The sequence below is a fragment of the Setaria viridis genome, chromosome 6 (genome assembly GCF_005286985.2).
Source record: "Setaria viridis chromosome 6, Setaria_viridis_v4.0, whole genome shotgun sequence".
Lineage (NCBI taxonomy): Eukaryota > Viridiplantae > Streptophyta > Magnoliopsida > Poales > Poaceae > Setaria > Setaria viridis.
The window spans coordinates 1,284,620-1,298,496 of NC_048268.2; the positions used below are offsets into that span (position 1 = coordinate 1,284,620).

Consider the following 13,877-nt stretch of genomic DNA (forward strand, 5'->3'; position numbering starts at 1 on the left):
AAGGCCCATTGGACCAGTCCCAGGACTTCGTGGTTTACCGATGAAAAACTTGATCATCTAGGATTAATACCCAAACAAAGAACTATCGAAGAATGGAAAAAGGATGATGGTGGATGTCAAGTGCATTCCGTTCGTTTCCCAGTTTATATTTCTACCAGCACCAGTCTGTTCCTATACGTTCTATTTTATTTAATTTTTTTTGCTATCTCAAAAAAGGAGAGGAAAAAGGACAATGCCGTTCTACTTCCTTGCGCAAGAACAGTGTAATGATCAAAACAGTGAACTTGTGTGCAAGAACAATAGAAATTGTGCCCTCCCACAACCAGGTAATGTAATGACTATAACAGTAATTTCTGGTGTGGAGTATATCAACTTATCAAGTTTAACAAAAAACATGGACACGCAATCATGCAATTCAGTATCCACCCGATGATTATTGATAATTTCACTGTATTGTGCAATCTTGTCCAACACGAGGTGGAACTTATGCACTACATTTGAAGATCTGGACCTCCTGTTATCGGACAAGGAGTTGATGACAACACTTCTCTAGTACCTGGGTGTAGCAAAAAAGCATGAATAATGTTGTAGAGATGAATGGTTCCTTGCTAGAAATCCACACAAATTTTAAGAGAAGAAAATTTAACATTTTCCTAGTGTTCGTTACCAATGGTTGTATGCGTGCCTTATCCAAAGACGAATAAAGACTATCCCTTCATAAAAAAAATCTTGTTACCGTATATGGCGCTTGCCATTTGTCCAGCTCAGCTAATACATGCCGACTTGAATATATGCATAAAGACATTTGCAATTAATAGTATCCCCAAACATTTCAAACGACCATAATCTATTTCCCGCGCATCCCATGATGCCTAGATAGAATAGACATATACTCCCTCCATTTATCTTTAGAAGGCGTGATATGATTTGACACGGTCTCCTAAATAACAATTTGACCGTTCATTTATCCTATACTATATTGTTTATGGTTATAAACTTATGATCATTGGAAAGTACATTTGATTGCGAATCCAAATATTTTAAGTTTATATTATAAAAGTTAAAAAATGTTTGCTAAATCTTTGGTCAAAGATTATAAAGTTTAAATCTTGATATGTGTGTGCGCTTATAAGTGGAGGGAGTAACACACATTAGATAAGCTGCTGGAAAGTAAAACACAGGATGGAAGCTAATTTCTAACACAGGCTGCTGAAACAATATTAATATCTTTCACCCTGCAAGGATGGTTCGCATCACTAACCTCCCGGCCTTGAACTCGCGAATGATGGCCATGAACTCGTTGTACTTCTCCAGCTCGCCGGAGAGCTCCCGCTTCATGGTCGCCATGAAGCGGATCGAGTCTTGTATAGTTAGTGTCGGCCTCCTGTCAGGTTGTTGCAGGCAGGGAAACAATACAGATCGGATTTGGAAACCACGGGATCACAAGAAACGCCAACAAAGAAGATCACATCAAAGTATGAGCTTTCCTTGAATCAAGAAACCAGATCCCAAATGGCGAAATCACGCCGGGGAGGGAATCAGGGAAGCCATGGTAGAGAGAGAGAGAGAGAGAGGGAGGGAGGGAGGGAGGGAGGGAGGGAGAAGCAACTCACGTACGGGTTACGGACACGGATCGCCATGGGCGCACCCTGGCCGTCCTCCCGCGCGCGCTTCAGGTTGCCGGTGAACCCCCATCTCTCCGGCCGCCGGTCGCAGCACGCAGCTCTCTCGTCTCGTCCTCGCAGCCGCCTCGCTCTCTTTAGAGTTAACGGAGGCGTGCCCAGCCGATGAGAAGTTATTGCTGCACTGGATGACGACACCCAACGCGCTCTCCGGAGTCCATCCAGAGGCCAACTATGTATTGATCAGGTTCCTCTGCCCACCAACCACGCCCTTGTCAAAGCAAACTTGATCTTGCACGTGCGTGGCTACGATTTTTTTCAACACCATAGTTATATATTTGCAATTACAACCCTTCAGTGCAGGGATGTACAGTAACAGCGTCATCTCAGTTTTGGTCCGCTGTCAGTGAATCAGGTAGTTAGGGTTAAGTTGTCTCGGCTCTCCGTCGTGCTTCCGAGCTGCAAACGGACAAAACGACTTGCCGTGCCGTGCGCCGCTAGTGAGCTTTTAATCATTGCTTTGTCGTGTAAAGAACGCCGTGCCTCCCGTGTCTCCCTCGATTCCCCATTCCATTCCCCACCGTCAAGAGGCAAAGGAGCTCGAGAGGATGGGGTACACCGGTGGCCTCAACCGCGATCCGCCGTGAGTTGCTTCCATAGCCCTCTCGCTCTTGCTCTCGTTCTGCCATGGCCGCCCGGCGCCGTCGTCGCCGTGACCCCTGTCCTGTCGGCTCTATCCCCGGCGATTAATTTTTCATGCCCGATCTTGCGATCTAATGTTTTCTTTTCTTGCTTCCGATGTGCTTGTTTCGTTTCCACTAAGGACGCCGGCGCCACCAGTTCGTGTGAGGCTGTTGCCGCCGCCGACCGTCGAGGCGTGCCGGTTCTTGCTGGCTGTGCAGCGCGAGTTCGCCGACAGGCCCGACAAGGTCGACGACTTCCTGGCCATCCTGCTCGACTACTGCCTCATGAGGTCGGTCACAGTTTGCTCCGATCCCTACAGTAGTCAGTAGATCGATGACCTCGAGAGATCGATCGAAGATCGATCGATGCAGCAGGCAGGGCGTTCCGTTTGCTGCTAATTACTAGGGATTAGTCCACGACTTCACCTGCTGATCTGTTTCTTCTTTCGTGTTCTCGTTGCAGAATCGAGGTGCCCGGCGTGGTCGAACGCATGCAGGTCGTGCTCCAAGGGTACCCCGACCTCGTCCGTGAGTTCAACACCTTCCTGCCATGGGGTTACGCGCTCAATCTGGATGACTAGCTAGCAGGGAGGAGGAGCAGGTGGTGCCTAGCTTGGTCTGCTAAACAGATCTGTGCTTCCTGTTAATTACATGTTGGATCTGTGTGCACACTGGTTGAATATGGCTCACCTGCGCCAGTTCTGCACTTTCAGTGGTTGTGTGGAATAGCCTGCTAAATAATATCAGACTGTATCTGTGTTCTACTGTGTTCCTATTTGACGCTCCTGGAGTGAGGGTGACCTGACAGCGTATATCTCATGCTTGTTATATACCCATGTTCCGCCTAGGTGTTTTGGAATGCGCGGGAAATAGATTCAGCGCTCCTGCCAATGTTTCGAAAAAATTATTCTATTTTCACGTACATCAAATGGGCACATAGCTAACCTCGGCAAACTGGAAGTGCCAAACGTGGTAACAACAACCTAATTTAGGGGTTTTTTATAAAGGAATAATTTTTTGTCTGGCCTCTTACATCAGGCATACTCTCAACCTGCGGTAATGGAAACTATGTTCTCCTTTTATAATTTGTCGGGATACATATATATCCATTTCCAATGTATAAGCAAGGAATAGTCATCTACCTCTCTAATGATGAATTTAGTATGAATTTGTGTGGTTGTAGAGGTCGGAGATAATTCATTTTCTAAAAAAAACTATACCTTCGTAATTGGCTGCGGCAATGTTGTTTCCAAGGATTTGTAGAATAGTGCATTAATTATGAACATCTATGAATAGCACTAAAAGCATTGGAGGCACCCTCTCTTCCTGTGGTGAGCCTCAATTATGCAAAATATGTTTGCTTCTTTAATTTGTGTTGTTCCTCTGCAGAGGAGAATTCTTCAAACAGAGACCTTCATCCCTGTGCCCACCAAGACTGAAAAAGGGTGAGAAATGTGTTCAGCGGTTGTAGCGCTATAGATCTTGTAACCTGCAGCTCAGTGAGGAGTTGCGACCGAGATTGGCCTCTCTGCTGGCTGCTTGAGCTACTCTAATCTTGCCCTGTATATCCTAGACAAGCTAGCTTCGATATGATTTTTGCCTCTGCGTGATCTGGAAATTAACGTGGTAGCAGCAACCTTATACATTTTGAGTCCGATCCGTCTGATGCATGAATATGAAGGGGAATTATGGTCTATTAGTGCTATATACCTGATCGATCACCGCTAAAATAACATGGAGTTATTGCAGCAGTAAGAATAATGTCAAGGGATGAAAGAATTTAAGAAAGAACTGCTGTATGTGAGGTAGAGAAACAGAGCGCTGTGTCATTAGCACAGCCCCTTTATGCATATTTTCTCAAGACTGGATACGATATTTGCCATCGTTCATGATGCATGCAGCAGCATTCAGTTCAATATTCGGGCATGATGTATATATGCGGTAAATTCACAGGTTTACTTGGTAGTGTGACAAACCTAGCTAGGACTTGAATGTTATCACTAGCTATAGGACTTGAGCTAGCTAGAATGTATATATGGCGGTAAATTCACAGGTTTACTTGCTAGGTTTATTCAGGAAAGATTATTAACCCTATCAATGTCTGCGATGAATGTTATCACTAGCTAAGGACTTGAGAATGGCGTCACATAAAATTAATTCTGACTGAATCTAAGAACTGTACATGATGGTCATACACCTGCAATTTCGACATTTTGAACACTGTTATTTTCAAAGTGCTTTCATGCTTGGAATAGCATAACGTTGCACACATTAGGTAGGCAATATAATTAATTCTCATGCGAGGTTATAGTTAAATCTTTTTCATGATATGTACTAAGGGTTGCATTATAGTAAAGGAAGAATGACCATATGTAAGAGCTGAATTTGGCATGTATTTAACAGGGAATTGTCAGATATATTTAGGTGATCATAGAATGTTGATGCCTGACTGTTTGAAATCTGTTGCTCGCCTGTGTTCATCAAATTACTGTTTCCAATATTTCTAAATTTATCAAGCCTGATTGTGCCACACATGTTTCTTTATCTTCTACAATCAGGAAAAGCAAAGTATATAACTTCTCTGAAACTTTATACAGGACAGCACCTGCTCTGCATCCAATTTTCCAACCATAACAAACTTTGTTCCCTTTCACTATTTGCACTGATATCTTTGCAAAGATGATTTTGGATTCATTTCGGATATTTCTGCTTCAGTTTGCACGCTGGATGGCACTGCTTATGAACTCGGACAAGGGACCAGTACTGTTTTCTGTATTATCTTGTTGGATACTAGAGGACAATGCTTATGAACATGGACCAGGGACTAGGGTTCAAACAAAAAATTGGCGAAATTCCATTCAGAACTTATGCAATTGTATAAGAGAAATTGTATATTTTTGTTAGGAATTCCATTTTTATGAAATTTACATTAGTTAGATGTTATGTCACTCCTGCAAACCAAACATTCTGTGTGGAGCGAAAACAAATCTCACATATTATGAGACTGACAGACAGATCCCACAATAAAATTGGGAGCAAAATTACGTCCCGTAGCCAGGAACCAATCTCAAGACCAAAAGAGTGCAGGTTGCTTGGATTGACAAGCCAAGCATAACAAAGTTTTTGAAGTTTGTATCCTCAACATTTAATTTATGAAATTTTATATTTACCAGAATTTGGGACTTGAATTTGCGTATTCTTTTGGTTCTTCCTATGACAGGTGATTCAGAAAAATATACTTATTCATTTCATATTTGGCATTTTTCTTGTGATCTTATGATTTGTCCTATTTTTCTATTGCTGTACGTAGCTGGTGTATGCTCAAACGATGGGATCTGCAAATATAGGATGGCAACCATCCTGGTTCGGATGTATGCTAGCTGAAGCTGGGAACAGTGTTCGAAGGGCGTGCTATTTCAAATGCCAGTGGTGCTTGGCAATTATGCATGTTGGTATATATAACTACCACGGTGAGATCAGTCGTTCGTTGGTTTGTATGGTGATTTATCATCAATATGAAAGGTTAGCGTGAGAAATGTGGCTCTCTCCTTTAAATTAGCAGTCCTGAGCACCGTATATATCATTATATGCAAATGATGAATATGATTATATGAGCTATAAATTGGAGCTTGCTATATCTAAATTGCACTCCTTTTAGGTAGATTAGAGAAATTCTTGAGTTATACAGCTGCAATTTCGACATTTAGAACACTGTTATTGTGAAAGTGCTTCCGTGTTTGGAATAGCACCACGTTACACACATGACGTAAAATATATATATAATTAATTCTCATGCGAGGTTAGAAGTTAAATCTTAGTGATGATATATACTAAGGTTTGCATTGTAGTTAAGGAAAAAATGACCTATGTAACAGAGCATTGTCAGATATATTTAGGTGATCATAGAATGTTGATTCCTGACTGTATGAAATTTGTTGCTTGTCTGTGTTTGTCCAAATAACTAGTTGTAGCAAGCCTGATGTTTAGAGAGAAAAATAATAAAATTTTCTCCGCGTGGGAAAAGAGAGTGTGGGCATGCTAGTATACTAAGTACACAAAAATAAATAGATAAATATTAGGGAAACACAAACTTTATTCATATTTAATAAAATACGAATAGAGGTTCAGACTGCTTTGCACAATACTCCACCCACTAGCCAACTTGACCTCACACCAATTATTGCATATTTACTTAGTACAATTCTTATGAGTATGCCTCAATAGTCTAAATAGTATCTCAAGGTATTACCGTGAATGTCTCAAACAATATCCTTACGGGGGTAAATTTAATTTTTAAGTGTCTCAAATATGTCTTCATCTTCCGCGGCATCTTCGTTGGGGCACATGGCATAGTGTCATCTTCTGGCGCCGCCTCTTGCGGAATTCTGTTTTTGTTAAATTTACATCAGTTAGATGTTATGTCAGTTGTCCTAAAACCAAACTCTATGTGTATAGTGGTAACAAATCTCACATATTTATGAGACATTGAGACAGTCCAACAATAATATTTGGATCAAATGGAGTCCCATAGCCAGGAATCAACCTCAACCTAAAGACCAAAAGAGTGCAGGTTTGCTTGAATTGATCAGCCAACCATAATTGAATTTGTGAAGTATTTATCGACTATATTTAGTAAATGCATATATTTACTAGAATCTGGGACTGGAATTCACGGATCTTTATGATTCTGTCCATGATTGGTGATTCGTAAAATTTTATTATGAAATTCGTACTTTTCATTTCACTTGTGATCATATGATTTCTTCTATTTTTTCCCACAGCTGGCGTACGTGTAGGTGGTGTGGACAAAGGGAAGCTCGATCGGCATGCTGCTTGAAGGGTGTTCGACGCAATGCATGGTGCTTGGCAAATATACATGTCGGTACAACTACCAAGGTTCGATAAGCTTGTTTGCTGCTTTATTTAAGCCACAATGATGTTGCAACTTTTGTTTGTATGGTGATTTGTCATCAATATGAAAGCTTAGCAAGAGAATTCAAACAACCCAAGGGATAATGCATACACCAGATTTTGGGAACAAGGTAATGCAGACACCAGTAAAATTTAGAGTCGAAACTTTAAAGTGCAGACACAAGGACAAATTTAATAATACCAATCTTTTTTTTAAAGACAAACTGTGGGGGAGTTCCTCACGATACTTCAATTTTCATTACGGTTAGGAAGTCCAAAAAGGTTATAGAAGAAAGAGAGACATACTTATAGAAGAAGAGAGGAAGAGGAAGGGAAGGTTGAGGGGGCAGGGGGTTACATCACGGCAAGATTATAACACTGATTTACAACACTAAATTAAGCCATTTCATGAAAAGAACTTGACGATCCTCTCTAAACCGAATAGCTTGGAGAGTAGCTTGTTCTCAGAACTTCATAGCCCCAACATTAAAGCTTGGACTCACAACATCAAAGATAACAGCATTGCGCAATTTTCAGATTTAGCACGCGGCAAGGACGAAGATTTCCATGAAGAATTGCAGTCCGGCAGCCTCATTAGCTTTCACAGCATGGTTATGCAGATATCTATAAAAAATTAATAAAACAGAGAAAAGCTTTTCAAGTGACACATGCTTTCTTTTAGCAGGCAACAGGCATGTAAGAAACTGTCGATGGAGATTGTCTCTTTCTTCTTAAATATCAATTCACAATTGTATTTCTCTTAATTGTAGTACATATAGAATAACAGATCGAGTCAATCTATCTTATCTGTTTGCATTATCCTGTGTAAATAATGAAACAAAAAAAGAAGATTTAATGCAAGTAACAACCTTATATTTTGCTTTCAATGGACTGGATTATTGAAATAAATGTTTTGGTGGTGCTGGCCGTGATGATGATAATTAAGTGTCTCATTGTTTTTGTCAGAAATTTCTACAGGCTCCAACATAATCTAATTGTGTACGAATGACCACGCAACAAGTACGATAGATACAATGAATGGAGTTCTTGAGTTGCTCAAGGTGCAGTGGTGAGACAAAGCTGCTGGCTCAGGTGGCAAGGATGGGTTGGCACTGACAATTAAGAGCTTTGCTCGAGTGGTTCTGGCTAAAGCATGGCACACAAGTGTGTTGGCATCGCACGATTTATCCCCTTTATTCATCTTGTAAGCTGATGTGGACAAAGTTACATTTATTGGAGTTATCATTAACATCTAATCTATTCTGACTTTGACATTAGCATGTTATCAGTTTTTCAACTGTATGTCAATGCAGCATTTCACTAATTCTCTTCATGTACTCATAGGGCTGACTGCCATGAGATACGAGGTCCAGCTTCTGCGATATGCTAAATACTCCAACCGCATTCATCTGCAAGTGTCCCGGTCAACTTTCACAAAGGATTATCTTCATATTGTCTTTTACACCGTTGGTCCCAAGGTATTTTTATCTAGTTCCTACCAAACAAAGTTGATGCCCCATCAATATCTTGTCGATCGCTCTGCCGCTTTGCAATGTTTAATATATTAAATAGTGTGACGAATACGATCCAGTAATATTTGGATGTCCGAAGCAGAGGGTTATTTTAGCCTATGTGATTTGATCAATAAAGATCTACCAACTGTATATAACCCTTCATCTCTTACCTGCTTTGGCTACTTTACATTGTTATCTCCCTTGAATTATTTGTTTCAGCTTATTCCATGTGTCAGAGTTTAACGAAGCTCTTTGGTAAGAAAGTTTTTTAGGCCCCTCTGATAATGGAACTGGAGTAGTAATTAACAGAAAGCTATGTCTCAACAATTATCGAACAACCCTCTCAAGAATTGTAATCCACATTTGTATTTTTTCTAATGGAGATGCTAGTTACCCTGGGTCTGGGTAGCAGAAAATTGTATAATTGAAATGAATAAGTATCATCTCTTACTTTGTTCAAATTAAATGATGAAAGTGGCTTAATGATTTTATGCTATATTTCTATTAATACAATATAGTTAACACAGTAAAAAGAGTAATATGGAGAATGACACTAGCCTGCATTGTTTTTTATTGAGGCTTTTGCAACTTCTCTTGCATGTATTCATCCAAACCACCCAACTACAACTACCCAAGTCACTTGAACTCCGCTAACTCCATGAGGGAGAATGACAGAATCAGTGATATAACAGGACTCCAAAACATGGCCAAGCCTTATCTGCACAGGATTCCGTGCCTGGGGCAGCCGGCATGGTGAAGTGTTGACTTGACAGTGATTGACAAAGTCAGCCATGCTGACATGGAGGCATAAATAAAAATAGGGATGTTTTCAAAATTATTTAAGTTTTTAATTCTAAACTAATCATAATTAATGTGCTTGATGATTAGTAATGACATGCTTTAAGCTTAAACAACCTAGGGCTGTTACAAAGATATTATTCCATATGAGCTTCAATTGTTCAAGGAATATGTCCTCTTCTTCATGTGATCTTCCCTCTGAATCTTTAGCTTGGCATGTTGCATAATGTGCTTTTTTCTACGCTGAAGAGTAGCATCCTGGTATGAAAAAAGTTTAGCGTTTGCATCTCACTCCACAAATTAGATAATTCGGGAGTGATGACGAACTGGAAGATGACCTTCTTCACAACTAGGAGCCTTGGTGTGAGGCTGCCATATGACCTTGGCTCTATCCCTGTAGCTCTCCAGAGGTGGAAATTCATAGCTTCGTGTTATTACGATATTTGTTTTTAGAAGTCAACAAAAAACTACGAAGACTTCTTTTTGTTTACCTAAAACTCAAAAAAAAAATTGGAGGGTAAACATAATTTTTAGTATGTTATTGTGTTACTCCCTTCATTTCAAGTTGTCGATCGTTCTGACTTTCTAAATATATAGATTTTAAATTGTAGTTCATTTTAATTTTACTAGATGGATGGCAGAATCTATGTATTTAAAATCTAATTCTCAAAGCAAACTGTACATTGTGGCTGCGAATTTATCAACACTACTATTATAGATATTCAATTCGCCGGCAGGTGTGTCCTGAGGGCCAATTAATTGTTAATTAACAATACCCTTTATTCGGGGGCTTGTGGCACTGAAACGGAATCATCTGAGGTTGGTCCCACTGTCAGTGAAACAGCACTCCGTGCAGAATCTAAAACACGGCAGCACTACCAACCCCTCTCCGCCGTCGCCGCCCTCTATCTCTTTACCCCTCCGCCCTCCCTTAGCTTCACGCTCTCCAGCTAGCACCACCAGTGTGTTGGGAGTCTCGACAAGCTCCAACGACCGTTGCTGGTGTCTTCCGAGTGCAAAGTGCAAATGGACAAATGAACGGCGTCTCTTCCATCGTCATTGCTTGTCGTATAAAGAACGGCGTGTCTCCCGTGTCTCTCTCTCGATTCCCCATTCCATTCCCCACCGTCAAGAGAGCCAGGCAGCTGCTGGTGCTTGCTCCGGCCGACGGGATGGGCTACACCGGCGGCCTGAAGCGCGAGAGGGAGGAGGAGCACGGCACGCCGGCGCCGCCCGTCACATCCCGGCCTCGCGTCGATCCGCCGTGAGTTGCTTCACCGTACCTATCGCCATCTACCCTCACTCTCGCTCTCCCATGGCCATGGCTTCGTCGCCGTGTCCGGCCGGCGGCCTGCATGCAATGGCCTCGATCTAATGCCACCGGCGATCCGGAACCACCTTCTGTCGTCGATCCGAAGCCAAGCTCCCCTTTTTCTGAGACTTTTCATGGCCGGTCTTGCGATCTAATGTTTCTTCTTGCCTTCCGATGTGCTTGTCTGGTTTCCACGAAGGACGCCGGCGCCACCAGTTCGTGTGATCAGGCCGTTGGCGCCGCCGAGCGCTGAGGCGTGCCGATTCTTTGACTTCCTGCAGCGTGAGTTCGCCGACAAGCCCCACAAGATCGTCGAGTTCCAGGCCATCCTGCTCGATTACTACTACATGAGGTCCGTGACAGCCTACACTAGTCAGCACTCAGCAGTAGCTTGCTACGGCGGCCTAGCTTGCGTTTAATTACTACTTACTTGGAGATTTATCACTGGCTGATCTGTTTTCTCTTTTGGATTGAAGCATCGACATTGCCGGTGTGGTCGACCGCCTGCAGGTCGTGTTCCAAGGGTACCCCAACCTCGTGCGTGCTTTCAACACTCTCCTGCTGATGGGTTACGCTCTCAAGCAGGATGACCAGCAGGGAGGAGGAGGAGCAGGTGATGCCTAGACATGGCTGTGTGCTTCCTGTTACTTGGTGGATCTCTGTACTGCCAGGGCTGCCCATTCCGCACTTCCAGTAGTGGTCGTGTGGAATAGACTGCCAAATAATATCAGACTATACCTGTGTTGTCCCGTGTTTCCTTTTAAATGGTGGATCTGTGTAGTTCCGGGTGCGCCGGTTCTTCACTTCCACTAGGTGTGTGGAATGGCTTGCCAAATAATATCGGACTAAGTGTGGAATAGCCTGCCAATAATATCAGACTAAATCTATGTTGTCCCGTGTTTCTTTTTGACAATTGCAGTGAGAGCCTAATATCTCATTCTGGGCATATATCCATGTTCCGTCTAGGTATCTTGGGATATCGTGGGAAATAGAGATAGCTGATTTAAAATGGTCGGAGAGAATATTCTTTTTTTATGTATCGTACGGGCGCATAATGCGCCAGCCAAGCTTGACAAACGGGAAGTGCCAAATATGGTAACGATCTAATGTGGGGTTTTTCAGATAAAGGAATAATCTTTGTTGTAGCCACGCTTACATAAGGCATGCTCTCAACCGGCAGTAACGGAATATTGGACAACTATTTTTTTAAAAAAAGTAATAAATGTTCTTCTTTTATAATAATTTGTCGGGAGTAGTAAGTATGTCCATTTATGATGTCTAAGCAAGGAACAATCATCTACCTGCCCAATTGGCTGTCACCATATTGTTTCCAAGGCTTTGGAGAATAACTGCATTATGAACATTTGTGACAAGCACTAAAAGCATTATATTGGAGCGACATGTTCTCTCTGTAGCGAACCTCGATGATACAAAATTTGGTTGCTCCTGCTGTATGTCTGCAGAGGAGAATTCTTCAAGAAAATTTGCATATTCTTTAAGGAATTCTGTTTTTGTTAAATTTAAGTCAATTAGATGTTATGTCAGTCCTAAAACCAAACTCTGTTTGTAGAGTGGTAATAAATCTCACATATTTATGAGACATGGAGACAGTCCAACAATAACTTTTGAATCAAATTAAGTCCCCTAGCCAGGAATCAACCTTAATCTAAAGACCAAAAGAGAGCATGTTGCATGCTGCTTGATGATGAGTATGACTGCATAATCAACCTAGAGTTGTTAGAAAGATTTTATTCACTATATATGAGCATAGTGTGCAAGAAACATGTCCTCTTCATGTGATATCACCTCTGAATCTTTTGCTTGGCATATTGCATAATGTGTTATTCTCTACGGTGATAATTCATTATTAGCATCTGGATATATATGAAAAGGTTTAGTGTTTGGTGTTTGCATCTCCTTCCGCAAATGAGGCAATTCAGGAGCGATCGATAGCAAGTTCGGAAGATGACCTTCGTCACTACTATAAGAGCTGCCGTGTGTGGCTGCCACAAGACCTCTCTCTAGAGGCCGGAAAGTCACAGGCTTCATGTTAGCGCGTGGTATTTGCTTCTAGAAGTCAACAACAAAAACTTTGACGACTTCTTTTTGTTTACCTAAAACTCAAAAAAAAAAACAAGCACAGTTTGGAAAACTGAGTAACGTTAAAAAACTGGATGGTAAACATAATTTTCAGTATGGTAATGTGCTAATAAGTAAATCTAATTCTCAAAGCAAACTGTACCTTAGCTCGTGGCTACGATTTTATCAACAGTACTATTATAGATGTGATTCTGGGCCCGCCCGTCAGAGGGCGAATTAATAGTGTAACTAATACCCTTCGGTAGGTGGCTTACGGTGCTGTGTAAACGGAATCAGCTGAGGTTGGTCCCACTGTCAGTGAGTCAGCGCTGTGTACAGAAAGCCAAAACACGGCAGCGAAATCCTCCTCCTCCGTCCTCCGCCCACAATCTCCCAACCTCTCCGCCCTCCCTTCATGCACGTTCTCCAGCTAGGCTCCAACGCCGGTTGCTCGTTGCTGGTGTCTCTTCCGAGTGCAAAGTGCAAACGGACGAATGACATGGCGTCCCTTCCATCATTGCTTGTCGTATAAAGAACGCGTGCGTCTCCCGTGTCTCTGTCGATTCCACATTCCATTCCCCACCTTCTCTGCGAGGTGCTTGCTCCGGCGGCCGACGGGATGGGGTACACTGGCGGCCTGAAGCGCGAGCGGGAGGAGGAGGAGGAGCACCAGCACGGCGCGCCGGCGCCGCCCGTGGCATCCCGGCCTCGCCTCGATCCGCCGTGAGTTGCTTCACAGCACCTCTCGCCCTCTATCCTCGCTCTCGATCGCTCGCTCTCCCATGGCCATGGCGTCGTCGCCGTGCCCGGCCGGCGGTCTGCTGTCGCCTCGATCTAATGGCACCACGATCCGGAAATGGAACACCTGCTGTCGTCGATCCGATGTGCTTTGTTTCATGGCCGCTCTTGCTACCTAATGTTTCTTTTAATTTTTTTCCTTCCGATGTGCTTGTGTTTG

General features: G+C 42.5%; 1 protein-coding gene across 1 annotated transcript; it reads left to right on the forward strand.

The window, feature by feature from the left end:
- Window positions 1-10,526: 10,526 nt before the first annotated feature.
- On the forward strand, window positions 10,527-11,597 carry LOC117859505 (paired amphipathic helix protein pst1). The gene is made up of 3 exons (XM_034742625.2): window positions 10,527-10,792; window positions 11,040-11,192; window positions 11,317-11,597. The coding sequence occupies exons 1-3, from the start codon at window positions 10,563-10,565 to the stop codon at window positions 11,462-11,464; spliced, it is 531 nt and encodes a 176-aa protein (XP_034598516.2). The 5' UTR covers window positions 10,527-10,562; the 3' UTR covers window positions 11,465-11,597.
- The last annotated feature ends 2,280 nt before the right edge of the window (window positions 11,598-13,877 follow it).